Source organism: Diceros bicornis, chromosome 38 (genome assembly GCF_020826845.1).
Source record: "Diceros bicornis minor isolate mBicDic1 chromosome 38, mDicBic1.mat.cur, whole genome shotgun sequence".
Classification (NCBI taxonomy): Eukaryota; Metazoa; Chordata; class Mammalia; order Perissodactyla; family Rhinocerotidae; genus Diceros; species Diceros bicornis.
Window position 1 is genome coordinate 3,140,830 of NC_080777.1, and position 14,054 is coordinate 3,154,883.

The window sequence follows — 14,054 nt, forward strand, 5'->3', positions numbered from 1 at the left end:
ATAAAGTTTGAATTTTCGCTTTCTACCTTGCGATCGTGAGCACTGCCTTCCCGTCCTCACTGAGTCATATCTAGGACGGGGAGTTTCGGGTCCTTCTGCAGCAGCAGGAGTGTCTCTCTGTCATGCATCTTCCGTCTCTCCCCCACGGGCCTCTGTGAAGCCACAAAATCCAGGTAAATTTTACTGGAGGAGTCAGGCGACATTCTGTGTCAGCCTCGAGAACCTCTCTCCTCCCTCAAGTGGACACATTGATGAAGACCTCCTTCTGCTCAGCCCTCCAGCCTGCAGTGGCCTCTTCTTTTAGATGTATACATTTCACCTCCATATTGTTACAACTTTCCAAAGCTGTTTCCCAATAGAGTCAGAGCTTGTAGCCATGAAGGATGCATGATGGCAGCCACAATAGGACAGGACAGGAGCAAAATGGGTCTGTCCTACTCACTTCCTAAGCCTCAAACATCCGCATTTGCCAAGGGGTGGGCCTATTGTTAATCACATTGGAGAAACTGAATCACCTTAGGAAACTCCTCAGGAATGGTTAAAATCATCCCAGGAACGCATATAGAACAGGAAGAGGACTGGCATGGACCTGAGGAGATGCCAAGGTCAAGGGGCAGGACAGGTGGCTCTAAACTTTGTACATAGCCAGGGCTTGGGGCAGTAATGGGGTTGGAAGGATGGTGATCCTAGGGGGATTCATCTTAAAGCTCCATGTGCATAGCGAGGATGCCGCTTTTATATAAGATTGTATTGATTGCTTGCAGGAAATATAGAAAAGTCTTGTGAACGTTTTTATTCACATAAATAAATGTGAAATTATTATGGATGGATGGATGTTCCATTCATCTCCTTAGGGGCCCTAATGAGAACTGGCTCTGCAAATGAGGGAAATGGAGCTGGAGAAGAAAGGAGATAGGGAGAAGAATCCCAAGAAAGTGGTATCCTGGAATCCACAAGAGAGAGAAGAATCCCAAGAAAGTGGTATCCTGGAATTCACAAGACGAGAGTTTTGGGAGGAGAAAATGCACGATAATTCCACATGCTGGAGGATCAAAGATGAAACCAGATAAGGACTAAAAAGAGGGGCTCATATGTATTACTGCCGACTACCCAAAAGCACGCGTTAGTGTTGGGACAGCCTCCAGACGTGGAAGTTGAAGGTGTGGAGAGGCGGTGAACTAAGCGGAAAGAGTGGGCTTGCACAACTCTCGCAGAAGGTTCAGGAAATGTGAGCAGAGTGGGTTGGGCTTCTCGCTGCACAGGATGTGAGTATATGCGAGAACTCATGTTTATTGAGCTCCTACTGTGTCATCCTGTATGTATGTGTCCATCACGCCGATTCCCACATTTGATCTTCACCCAACTCTACGAGACGAGTGAAAGCATACTCATGTTGCTAATGAATAACATGAGGCTCGAAAAAGTTAGGTAACTTACTAGTAAGCAAGATTTAGAACCCAAGTCTGTCTCCAGAGTTGTTCTTCCCCTGGCAGTCACATGTCTGGTGGAATCAAGGGAGGGTTGACTGGTTGTTAGTTTAAGAAGGGGAGACATAGGCGTGTTTACAGTCAAAAAGAAGTAAATCCTCCCTAGTCCCAATTGTAAGCATCCCACTCTCTGCCACCTCTTCTTTTACCAGCTCACTGTCTCTTGTACCAGGACTCAGAGTGTCCTCTCACCTACCCCTGCCCAGTACAGTGGTCTCAGGAGGCAGAGGGAGGGCCCAGAGGGGTGAGAGGGTCGGGTAGTGGGTCATCAAAATGACCTCAGCCAGCTCGAATTCCACATGCTGTGTCTGCGGGACAGGTGAAGTTTTAAGAAGCATAATATTTCCCACTGCACGCCATGAGCAAAGTTGGCTTTTGTTTATTAAGATATCAGTGGACAGGACACCAGATCAAGCCTGGGCACTCGCTCCAGCCACGTTCCACAGTGCTGTTCCTATCTCCTTCCCCACGATCCATGTGGCATCGACATTATGTGGGTTTGGTCACCTCCTGGCCGATTAGGTCCCACCCCTCAGCCGGAGGAGCATGATGGGGCCACACAGCACCCATGGACACCCGGCTTCCCTCAAAAAAGAAACTTTTCAACAAAAGAAAAGCGATCTAGCCCATTGCTCTGCCGAATGATGGTGCATTCCATGAGTGCCGCCACATTTTATTTTTTTCCCAAGTCCTTTATCCTATTGCCCCCTTCACCACCTTTACATCCTGAGAGGCAGGCCTAGTCAAGATAATACTCCCATGTGCCAGCTGAGAAAACCGACAGCAGGCCAGTTAGGAAGCCTCTCAAAGCCCTAATGATGATCGACCAAAGGCTGCCGTGGGTCCCAAGCCAGTGGGATTTCCTTCAGCCTTCAGATTTGAATGCACGTACACCTTCCTGGGGATTTGGGGCCAGGCACTGTGATGGCTGCTTTACATAAATCAGTTCACTGAAGTCTCACATACCCCTGGTGGGTTAGGTAAAACCAACCATTTTAATTAGATAAAAATGTTGATTTTGCAAAAAGGAAAACCATACTTAGTAAAGTGAAGTAATTGATTCAAGATCAGAAGTTAAGGTGATAGCCAGGAGGGCCGGGCCTGGAACCAGCTTTGCCTGGTCCTGGATGCTGGGCCTGCTCCTGGGAACTGGACGATCTGGGTTGGCCCCCACCTCTGTGCGTCCTGGCTGGCCGTGGATCTGCAAAGTGTGCATCCTACCTGCTCTTCCAACCCAGGAGGCAACTGGGAGGTTTGCATGAGCTCCTGGATTTGAGAGCTTCTTGACCACAGAAGTGCACTGTGCACCTGCTCCTCATTATCCCACACACTTGAGCGTGAGCCCTCTTTGTTAAAGGGCATCAGAGACAGAGAGAGCCATTTCTCTTTTCAGTGATGCCACCATTTAACCACCTGATGCCCATCCTGATCATTAACATAAAGCCCTGCCATCTGCTCCCTTTGATGCACCCAGCTGATGTGGAGAACGTCCATCACCTTCCTTTACGTCACTCTGTTCATTCGAAGACTCTCCACTGTTGAATGGCTGTGCCAGGAAATCACTGAAGGAAACGTAAGCCTTCTGCTCATTCGGCTTCTAAAGGTCCACAAGGATGGGCACACGTATCTGGAGGCAAGCCCCGGACTCTCGGACCGAGGAGAGCTGTGTCTTGCCTCTTACCAGTCATTTGACCCCAGCCAAATCACTCAGCTTCATGGGCCTCTGTCTCTCATCTCTTAAAGGCAGATCTTGGGAGTAACTGTGCTTCCTTCCCTGCGCTATGGCAGAAAAGATAAAATGACAGAATATCCTGTGGTGTGCCACTACCTTGCACCAAATCTGGGTTTTACGCCCAACTGCCTCTCTTACTAGCTCTGTGACCTTGAGCAAATTCCTTAGCCTTTCTGATCATAGATTTCTTTCTGTGAAAAATGGCAAGGACTGATGCGAGAATTATGCAGCCTGTTTCAGCATCAGGCGATGCATCTTGGCCTTCCTTCAAGGTGGTTCATTACAGAAGGACCGAAATGTCCTGAGCAAACGGAAGTTTCGCCTTTCCAGGGTCCTCAGCCCAGACCTAGGCTGTTTGGTTACATAGCCACTGATTTTATTATGAACCCTAATTTCTCCAGCAAAGAAATATCTTGAGCCAGTTGTGAGCAGAGCGACTGTCTCCGACCAACAAGCAAGTGGCTGTCCCATTTCCATCCTCAGACCCGACCTCCTCCTGCAGGGGGAGGGGGTGGGGAGGGAGGGCGGGAGAGGCCTGATGTCACGCAGCCCACATAAGGGCCTCCTTTAGGCTCCTGCAGGCGGTGTGGAAGCAGCTGGAGGAATGAACTAGATCTTAGTTGTGGGATTTTTCTTTTTTTTTTTCAAGTCAGACACAGACACAGCTGTTGAGGAAAATGCAGACTCCGCAGAAAAGCGCAAGCCTCAGACCCTTCAAGCAGAGGAAGAGCTTAGGTAAAGTTCTCGGCACAGCTGTCTGGGTTGCAGAGGGAGGGGAGAGGATACAGATTTCTCTTGCTGTTTACTTATTCTTTTGTCCTTGAAATATTCACAGCAACCAGACAAGAAGAAGTTGCTGGAATCCGGGCAAAGTTCCCAAACAAGATCCCGGTAAGACTCCATGATCCTTTTTGAAAAGGAGGATACTCTGTTCTTGGAAAAAAACCCAAAAAACAAAAATAATGAGAAGAAGAACAAAAAGCCCACTCTTCTCCCTGCTGTAGGTCTCTAAGCTATTGAGAGCGCTGGGCCACGTTCTTAGGGGCTGACTCTCTTGACAGGTGGTCGTGGAGCGCTACCCCAGGGAGCAGGTCCTGCCCCCACTGGACAAGACCAAGTTCCTGGTCCCCCAGGAGCTGACCATGACCCAGTTCCTCGGCATCATCCGGTAGGTGACAAGGTACCCGTGGGGGCGTGCGCTGTGCGGCCCTGGGTTTTTTCTGTTGCTTTCTTAGTCTGTTTGGTTTTGAGGATGGGGGCATTCCAGGAGAAGAGAAGGAAGAAGTTTTCTCTGTGATTCACCTTTTAGATTCTGTAAAGCCCAGAAAAGATGCTCTGAGAATTAATCTATCTTAAACAGATGGAAGAATCCCTCGGATAATGAATCCAAAGAGAGTAAGAGCTGCCAACATTTCTAAGAATTTTCTAAAGTAGTCTTGGCTCTGAAACAGAAGATCCTTTCCTTCTGATAGTGTTTAAAACCCAGCCTGCATTTTCCCAGTGGAGACACAGTACCTTTTTTAAGTGTGTTTGTGCCTGGGGAGTGGGCACCCTGCAAAGGGCGAATGCTCCCTGGACCGCTCAGACTTTGAGAGAGGGACAAGGAAAGTGTCCCCAAACACTCCTCCCTTGGGTTCAGGCACGGCGAAGAAAATACAGCTCTTTTTAAAGCTTAAGAGGGTTAAGTGGTGTCACCTGACACATGGATTCAATAAAAATAATTTGGGAGTAACGTGAATATAACTCGGTGGGTAATTCTTCACAATGTTGGAAAGTCTGGTGGGACCGGCCCTTGGAAGCTGGGTAGCTGTTGCAACTTGTTTCTTCAAGAATTCATTATGAATATGTGTTTGTCTCTGTTTCATTTGTTTTAATGAGTTATTTAAAAGCATCCGGATTTCCTGTCCTCAGCGAAGCTTATGTTAGTCCAGTGCAAATGGAGGGCCAATGGAGAATGAGAGTCAGGATTAGATCCCAAAGTGTTGATGTAACTTGAGATGACCTCCCCTCCCCCACTCCCCAAAAGACCCGCCAAAAACAAAAACCAAACCCTTTGAGTTCTGAGAGCCATTCTTTTCTTCCTTCCCAGTCACGGGCCCTCATATCTTCTCTGCCACCCCTGCCCCACATCCCCATCCCAACGTTTGATGGTCCACCATGTTTCTTGAGCACCAACAGTGTTCTGGGTGCTATTTGGGCTCCATGTTTGCAGCATGAACAGAATAGACAAAAGTCCTGCCCACAACCTTCTCCCCTAGGGATGCCACAACCCTCACCAAAAGAGAGTGTGGCAAAACACAGAGATGGAGGTGCAGACTCTGGGAACAGAGTTTCCTTCAGAGGTGATGGCAACACACTCATTCCCATCTCCACCCATTCCCATTGCAGAATGGTTATTTTTGACCCGAAGACCATCATGCAATTGTCAGAGCTAAAACCTTTGGGGTTATTTTGGGAGAGATTATCTGGTATAAAATTACTCAGGTTCCAGCCACCCCGTCTCCCACTGACAGACCTAGCTCTCCGGAAGGATCAGAGCTCTGAGACTGGAGTGGGCAGACGGTGTCTCCTCATGGAGTAGAGCAGATGGAACTGAGCTTCAGGTGACCTGAGCCTTCACCTACATACTTACGTTGTCATGCCATTGTCTACTCCAGGAAGAATTAGGACTCAGGTTGACCTTGACATTTAAAGCATGTCCAGTTGAACTTTGCTGCTTCTCTATCTCCTTGATGCAGGAGGAGAAGCGGCAGGAGGAGGAACGGTCACACTTGGAGGCAGTAGGTCCCTTGCAAACGTTATTCCAAGGGTGTTTGAGAGCGAGATGCCAGAAGAGACTGTGATCACCTTTGTAGCTCTGGGGAAACACCTACCTTTAATTTCAGAGCAAAGAGGGGCTGATTTGCTTAGCTTTTTGTGTTGGCATATCTCCTAGTTAAGGATGGGAAGACCTCACCTTTTTGGCCGAACTAAGAGATTTTGTCATATCTTAAATCTCCAGGGAAGGAGTAGGGAGCAATTCAGCCTTCTTGAGCATCATGATCCTGCAGACTTTTCCGGGGCTGCTCCCCAGGGCAACTGGATCAGAATCTCTGGGGTGGAGCACAGGAGTGTGACTTTCAACAGGCCCCTCTGGGTAACTGGAAAGCACAGTGGAGAAAGAGAACCACGCCCTTAGAGTTTGTGAGATAAGGGCTTCTCCTCTCATGGGAAAAATATTTACATTGGCCAAACTTAGGTAAGGTAAGGCTTTGGGTCAGGAACCCGTTCTCTGCCAGGTTAACTTTCCCTTCCTGCCCACCCCCTCATCCCCATCCCAGGAGCCGCATGGTCCTCGGGGCCCCTGAAGCCTTTTACCTGCTGGTGAACAACAGGAACGTGGTCAGCATGAGCGTGACCATGGCTGAGATCTACAGGGACTACAGGGACGAGGACGGCTTCCTGTACGTGACCTACGCCTCCCAGGAGGTGTTTGGGGGCTTGGCGTCGGCAGCCCCCGGGGATGGAGCAGCCCGGGGGGTAGACCCTGCCGTCTTCTCTAGCCCATGTCAACACCTTGACCTCTAACGGCTGCACTGGTGCCGGTGGCCTCCTCTTGTGTGTGTGGACGGTCCGGGCAGGGCCACCACGGTGATGGGCACCAGTCACGACCAGAAAACTCTTGCGCTCTCTCTCTCTCACCAAGAAAATATGGTGGCTCTCGGGAATTTTGTAAATACTCCATCTTTTCTGAGTAAGAAACGGTGAAGTTGTGCAATGGTTTTGTGCGGTGGGCTGGAGATGTATTTAAGTGTCTTCCTGGAGGAAGCGGCAGGCTCCTGGGGAGTCTGATTTCACCCCGTGTGGGCAGGAGTCCATGTGCACTGGTCACGGAGAACCTCAGCCAGTGGACGGTCTCTGCGGAACTGAGTGGAGCCCGTGGGAGCTTCCCTGTGTCCTTGGAGAGATTATTGGTATTTCCATAGGGTCACTCCACCCCCTTCTTTCCTCTTATATTCCTTTGTCTGTCTCTGCCGCACAGATTTATGCCCAAGTGTAACTTCTCAATAGAAAGTCATTTAGCCCATGTGACTATTTACTCTGTGCCAGCATTATTCTAAGCACTCTACGTGTATTAGCGGCTCATCTTGACTCTCCGTGGTTGATTATTGTTATCATTTTACAGACGAGGAAACTGAGGCCCAGAAAGGCCAAGAACATTTTCCAGATTCACACAACTCAGTCTACAGGGACTTGAGATCGGGGGTCTGGCTTTAGAAGCCACGCTCTCAGCCCTCTGCTGGGTTCCCTATCTTAGATGAAGTCACTCTGCTTGACCAGTACCCGCTGAGTGCTTGAGCTCCAGAGGCCCTTCACGGTAACTTGGCCCACAGGGAGACAAGCGTCAACCGGGGAGCACAGCAGATCTCGACAAATGCGGTAACGGTGGGGCGTCTGGTTTAGCAGCAGTAGCACAAATAATGAACGACCATCCACCTGACTGCCCTGCCCAGTGCTCCTGCTCTCTGCCTTCTGCCTGACCTTGGTCTTTCTTGAACCCCCTGTCGAAGATTGTCGTCACACTGCAAGTACAGAGTCCTGCCTGGGTTGTAGCTGAGTGAGCTGTTGTGTTCTGTCTGGTCTCCAAGATCCTTTCTGATGTAGCTCCCTCCTACATCAACCTCTGGCTAGAGCAGGGGGGCTTCAGCTGCCTTGTTGTGGTGGGCAGTGTTCACTTTCTTACTGCTATGTAACCAACCAGCCGAAACTCAGTGCATAAAACCATCAGGACTTGATTATGTTCATGGAGTCTGTGGGTAAGGATTTCAGAGTCCACACACACACAGACACACACACACACACAGACACACACACGCAGTGTTGACAGCTTGTCTCTGCTCCATCAAGTCTGGGGACTCAGCCTGGAAGAACTGAAAGACTGAGAGTGACTTGAACAGCTGGGAGCTGGAATCATCTGGAGACTTCTTCATTCTCTTGTCTGACCCCTGGGCTGGGATGACTCAGGGCTGGGCCCCGCTGGGACTGTGGGCTGGAGTGGTTCCACGTGGGCTCTCTCAGTGTGGGTTCCAGGAGGCAGCATCCTCAGAAAGAGCAGCTGGAGAACGTGTGCTCCAAGAACCGGAGACAAGCTGACCAGTCTGTAAGTGGGGAATTGCAATCAATTATTGTCTGGATTTTTTTCTGTATTTATTTTCTTAGCTTCTAGTCGGGTACTTAGAATTAATTGGCAATTTGTACTTCTGTAAATTATGGCCACTTTTCTTTTAGGCTATTCATTTTCTATTGGTTTTTATGATTTCACAAGGTTGCATAATTAACTCTTTGTATGCCATGTGTATTAAAATTGGTGACCCAGTTCCCTTTGATCTTATTGATGGCAGACTTTCTCATGCAGATATTTTTTATTCTTGTGTGATCTTTTCCTTTGTGGCTTTTGAGGTTCATGGTCTCAATAGAAAGACTCTCCCAACTCCAAGCTTACAAAAAATGTATAATCCTTTGTATGTATACCTGCCCTCTGTTTACTTCTAGCACTATGGTTTCATTTTGTTTACACTTAAGTATTTGAACCAACTGGAATTTATTTTGGTAACAGAAGAATGTACCTAGGTTCCATTTTTTCCAAATGCCTCACCAGTTGTCACATGTGCCTTTAATGAATACCCTATCCACGGGCGTTTGAATTTGCTGTGATTGTGTGTCTGTGTCTTATCACTATTTGTTTTATGTTAGTCCCCTCGAGTGGATTCCGAATCCTATCACCACTGTGTACAGCAGAGTGGAACCCTGCCCCATCTTCCAGGGCTCTATCAGACAATGCTCTACTGCTATTCATAGGGTTTTCATGGCCAATTTTTTCGGAAGTGGGTGGCCAGGTCCCTCTTCCTAGTCTGTCTAGTCTGGAAGCTCCACTGAAACCTGTCCACCATGGGTGACCTTGATGGCATTTGAAATCCTGGTGGCATAGCTTTCAGCATCACAGCAACACGCAGCTGCCACAGCATGACAACTGACAGAGGGTGGTGTGGATCCCTGATCGGGACATGAAGCCCGGCCACACAGTGAGAGCCGAATCTTAACCACCAGACCACCAGGACTGGCTCTTATCACCATAATAACCCGAAAAAACTGCTTATTAACATGGGCTGTGACTTTTCTTTTTTGGATTCCCCATGGTTCCCAGTAATGCTAAGCACATCTTAGGTGGTTAATTAATGCTTGGTGATAAGTTAAAGAATGTTGGTGTCAACTTCAGAGGGAGATAATAGAGTGATCGGATTGTGCTATGAGTTGTTATTGGGTCAGGCAGGGAAACCATGTTTTTGGTGCCTGTTGCAATGTATTAGTCACCCTCTCCCCACCTCATAACAAAGGGGGCCAGACAGAAACTGCAGCTGCTTATGTCACAGCTAACATGGGACCTACACTTGAGCCCAGATTCACCTGACACCTACACCAGAGGTCAGCAAAAGCCTGCCTTGGACCATCGGACCTGGGTCCATTTTTGTGAATAAAGTATCATTGGAATGCAGCCACGCCCATTTGTTTATTACTCTCTCTGGCTGCTTTTGTGCCACCAGAGATGAGTCGAGTACTGCAGAGCTGAGTAGTTGTGACATAGGCCATAGAACCTGCAAAGCCCAGCGTATTTACTATCTGACCCTTCACAGAAAGTGTTTTCTGACCCTTCCTCTAGGTTTACAGTAATAATTTTATCAGCACAGTATCCTGGGGGATAAATCACAATAGAAAGAAGCATCTTGTTGTTGTTGTTTTGGTCTTACTTGGGATAAGAAGAAAAGCATTTCCGAGTCTACTGGACTCAGTGACTTGGTACTCCCAAGCCCTTGACTGGCAGAGTTTAATACAGACACACATGCGGAGTTCTTCACTGTCAAATGGCATTCTTACCCATGGTTCCGTTGTCACGGGTCTCCTCCATGCTCCCTCACCCTTCGTTTGCCTCTAAAATACATGTGGGAGAATTCTAAGTGGGTATTGTTTTCTTTCATGAACAAAAGGAACCAGTTCACCCCTATTTCCCAGCAAACTCTCTCTAGATTAGAGGACTTGAGCTTCTCCCAGGAAATAGGCCTGAGTCATACAAGACTAGGTCTAGGGTTGGGTTTCCCAACCTCTGTGCAGTTGACATTTGGGCCAATAATTCTTTGCTGTGGAAGGCTGCTATGTGCACTGTACGATGTTTAGCAGCATTCCTGGCCTCTGCCCACTAGATGCCAGCAGCACGACCACCCACCCCCGGTAGTGACACCAAAAAATGTCTCCAGACTTTGCCAGATGACTTGAGGGGCGAATTGCCCCTGCTTCAAAACTGCTGGTCTAGAGTCTACTCTGGACCCAAAGTGTGGTCTGCAGACCAGCAGCATCAGCCTCCCTCGGGAAGCTTGTTAAAATGCAGAATCTCTGGCCGCTTGCCAGAACTACTGAATCAGGTCAGCAATTTATCAACGTCCCCCAGCTGATTCATAAGCACATTAGAGTTTAAGAAGCACTGATCTAGACATTTTGGGTGGTAATACCACTGCTGCTTTCCCCTCCCACTCCTTGGAAAAGTGCAGTAATTGTGCTTTATCTACATCCATCCTGTTTCAATTTTAAGAGCACATACCTTGGCCCACTACTGTATTAAGAGACAGTGTGGTGTCTTGGGAAGAGCTGGGGCTTTGTCTTCCAACAGACCTGGGTTCAAAGGAAGGGTCTGTCCCTGTGGGTCTGGGGGACTATTTAATCTCTGCATCAGTGTCCTCATCTGAAAATCTCCGGTTTGTGCTTCAGAACATGAGGACCCTCTGAGCTGGTTATTGTCGAAGGATCAACACACTTTTAGTTTCGAAGTTTTCGAATCATTTATTTTATATAAGTTTCTCACGAGTGATGAAATTGCAAAGGCAGCAAGTTTCTAACTAACAGGACTATGCCTGGAATCGCTTCCTCTACCCAGGAAGTTCCATCTGGTTCAGAGCTTGAGTTGTCTCCACTGACATTGAAGTCAGAGCTGACAAATACCACCAGGTGGCGCCAGCACTGCTTCTTAGACTTAGAAATGGCCAACCAATTTATTGTGGATAAACATAAATCCCCCCAAATCAAAGGTCCTAACGAGTGAATATTCTGAAAAGGCTAGCTCCAGCCAAAGCAGAGATCAGATATAAACGTTGGGAGAAGAGTCGCTAGAATATTAAATGTGTCTCCTTGACATGAATTCTAATCAACCCACAAAAAAAAGAACTGCTGAGACCTTGAAAGCAACATCGCCAAGGAAGGCACTGTTTTCCCAACTCTTGGTGCTGCCATGACAGCTGGAGCCATCACAAAGGCACAAGGGGCCCAGGTGGATTCTGGCAGCAGGGTTGGGGTGTAGACCACAGACTACCCTGTGGGAAAGGAAGTCAGGAGTGGGATAAAAGAAGAGAACTTCTAGTAACAAGTCCCGGATGTTAATGTTATTTTATCTTTGTGACACCTTTTACCGACAAATAAACACTGCATGAACATTATTCATCCCCAACGACCTAGCTCAGGGAGCTCAGCCACCACCGTGCCTCTCAAACACTAAGCTATGGTGTTAGAGTGGCTTTTCAGTTACCTAGATAGGATTGACACTTGAAAATCAACAGTGTAGACTCCTGGTCAACAGGAAACAGAAATATGAATGGGTGTGGGGGTCAGTGGGCAAGAATTTTCTTTGAATTGATTCAGCTTTTAAAGTGTAAGTGAGCATAAGTGAGGCCATCTTGTTACACTAAATGGCTCCAGCCCCTTCTCTGTGTGACTACTCGCTGCGCTGCAAGGTACTCCAAAAAATTCACATGCTCTCCTGATTTATGGCCTCTGCTTACGTATGTACTTCTCTATAGCATGATAAATTAAAAAATTTTGTTCTATGAGTTTCTCTCCAGGAACAGGCTGACCACATGTGAGGAACACACCTATAAGGTATCCATCACAGCTGACAGAAGAATGGAAAAATGTGATGCCTGGAGCCCGTCATGCCTGGAGGCCAACATCCCTGGACCCCCTCCTCACTGCCCATTTTCCCTGTATAACTGCCTCAAGATTCTGTAATCTTTGAAGATGCGTCTTTGAGACATTAGTCGACCATCTTCCCAGTTATGCCAGCTAATCGAATTAAAACTTCGTTTCTCCATCCCTAACTCATTGTGATTAATTGGCTCTGATCACGGCGAGCAGAGCAAGCCCATTGCTTGGTAACAAAAGTAACTTGATATTAAAAAAGAGGTGCCCTGAATAGGGGACAGAAGATTTTCAGTTACTGAAAATGACCAGCCTAAATTATAAAACAAAATGGACGGTGTCTCGTGAATTTAAGTACCATAGTTTCCTTTAGGTGCCATATCCTTCTGGAAGCAACCCCTTGCTTTGGCCTTCAAAGATGGTGCCTTTTTTTCCTCATTCTGTGTTTTTGTCTGTCAATTCCTGCCAGCCATTCATGGGTCATCCTTTCTTGCTTGTGCTCTATTGTTATTATTATTGTTGTTAACATTTCAATGTCATTGCTCATGTTTTTTCATGCCTGGAGAGTCTCTCCCTCTAGGAATGAACTCCTACTCATCCTTCAAGATTCAAGTCAACCTCTTGACATGGTTCTGTGCTCCTTCCACTTTAATCAATGACACCCATTTATTTGGGATCTACAATGATCCTAGAACTCTTGGTCAATATTCACTAAGACCTTGAAAGACATTTTTTATTATTATTATTTTTTTTTAATTTTTATTCCCATTTCAAGGATGAAGAAACTGAAATTAAGAAAAATTAAATAATGTTCCTAAAGGCACAGAGTTGATAAACCTGAGATCAAACACAGATATGTATCATCCCATGTCCTAAATATTGCATGGGACATACTCACACTAAAGAAAAAAATATTTGTTGTCCATCTTAAATTCAATTTAACTGTGTATCCCATATTTTATTTTCTAAATCTGACAACACTATGTGTGGCTCAAGCATGGGATATAGATGGTCTTATCCCTTAGGACTCTAGTCCTTGCCCAGTACTGTAGGGGAGTAGAATTTGCCACCTCAAAATTTGTCTCTTTGGCTTGAGGATTATTTGGGGCTGATTATTTTTGAGACACAAAAGACTCAACAAGAAACTTTGACCTTTCCCCTAACTGTCTAAAGGAATTTAAGATAGAAGGCCTATCCCAGGGGGGAGCTATCACCATAGATACCTATAATATAATATGAACTAGGTGTGGTAGACAGTGAGGAACCAGCAAGGCGTGTTTGATCAAAATTCTCTCTGGGTCCCACTGTCTCTAGATGGCCCAACAAACATTTGTTTACCAAGCTTTCTGTAAATTGTTTCCATCTTCCCCTAAATTGCCTCCTTTCCCATTGAAGGCCTAGACCCCTGCCCCCTTCTCCTTAGTCCAGAATGACATATATACCTCATTTTGACTGTCTTTAGAGTTTTCCATGCTTATGTGAATTTCCTGTGTGCACATATTAAATTTGATTTTCTGCTGTTAACCTGCCTTATGTCATTTAAATTATTTGACCAGCCATAAGAACCAAGAGGAGAAGGGGAGGAATTTCCACCACTCCCACAGTACTTTTTAAACAAATGGAACTACATCCAGCTTTTGAGGCCCAAACTTTCCATAGGCTGTTTCCCACTTTGATTCACTGGAAAATGCCAAATTAATATTCAAAACCAAGGTCAAGTGGCTTCTACCACCCCAGGCATGGATAGCTATCTATCCCCCTTCCCCCTGCACTGTGTCCTTTGTGTATACACACTTTATTCATACCTTTATTATTGCACACTCCACAATGTCTTAATT

At 46.8% G+C, this 14,054-nt stretch overlaps 1 protein-coding gene across 1 annotated transcript; it reads left to right on the plus strand.

Moving 5' to 3' along the window:
• The first annotated feature begins 3,896 nt into the window (after positions 1–3,896).
• On the plus strand, positions 3,897–6,786 carry MAP1LC3C (microtubule associated protein 1 light chain 3 gamma). The gene is made up of 4 exons (XM_058533887.1): positions 3,897–3,954; positions 4,055–4,110; positions 4,281–4,387; positions 6,540–6,786. The coding sequence occupies exons 1-4, from the start codon at positions 3,897–3,899 to the stop codon at positions 6,784–6,786; spliced, it is 468 nt and encodes a 155-aa protein (XP_058389870.1).
• Positions 6,787–14,054: the final 7,268 nt, after the last annotated feature.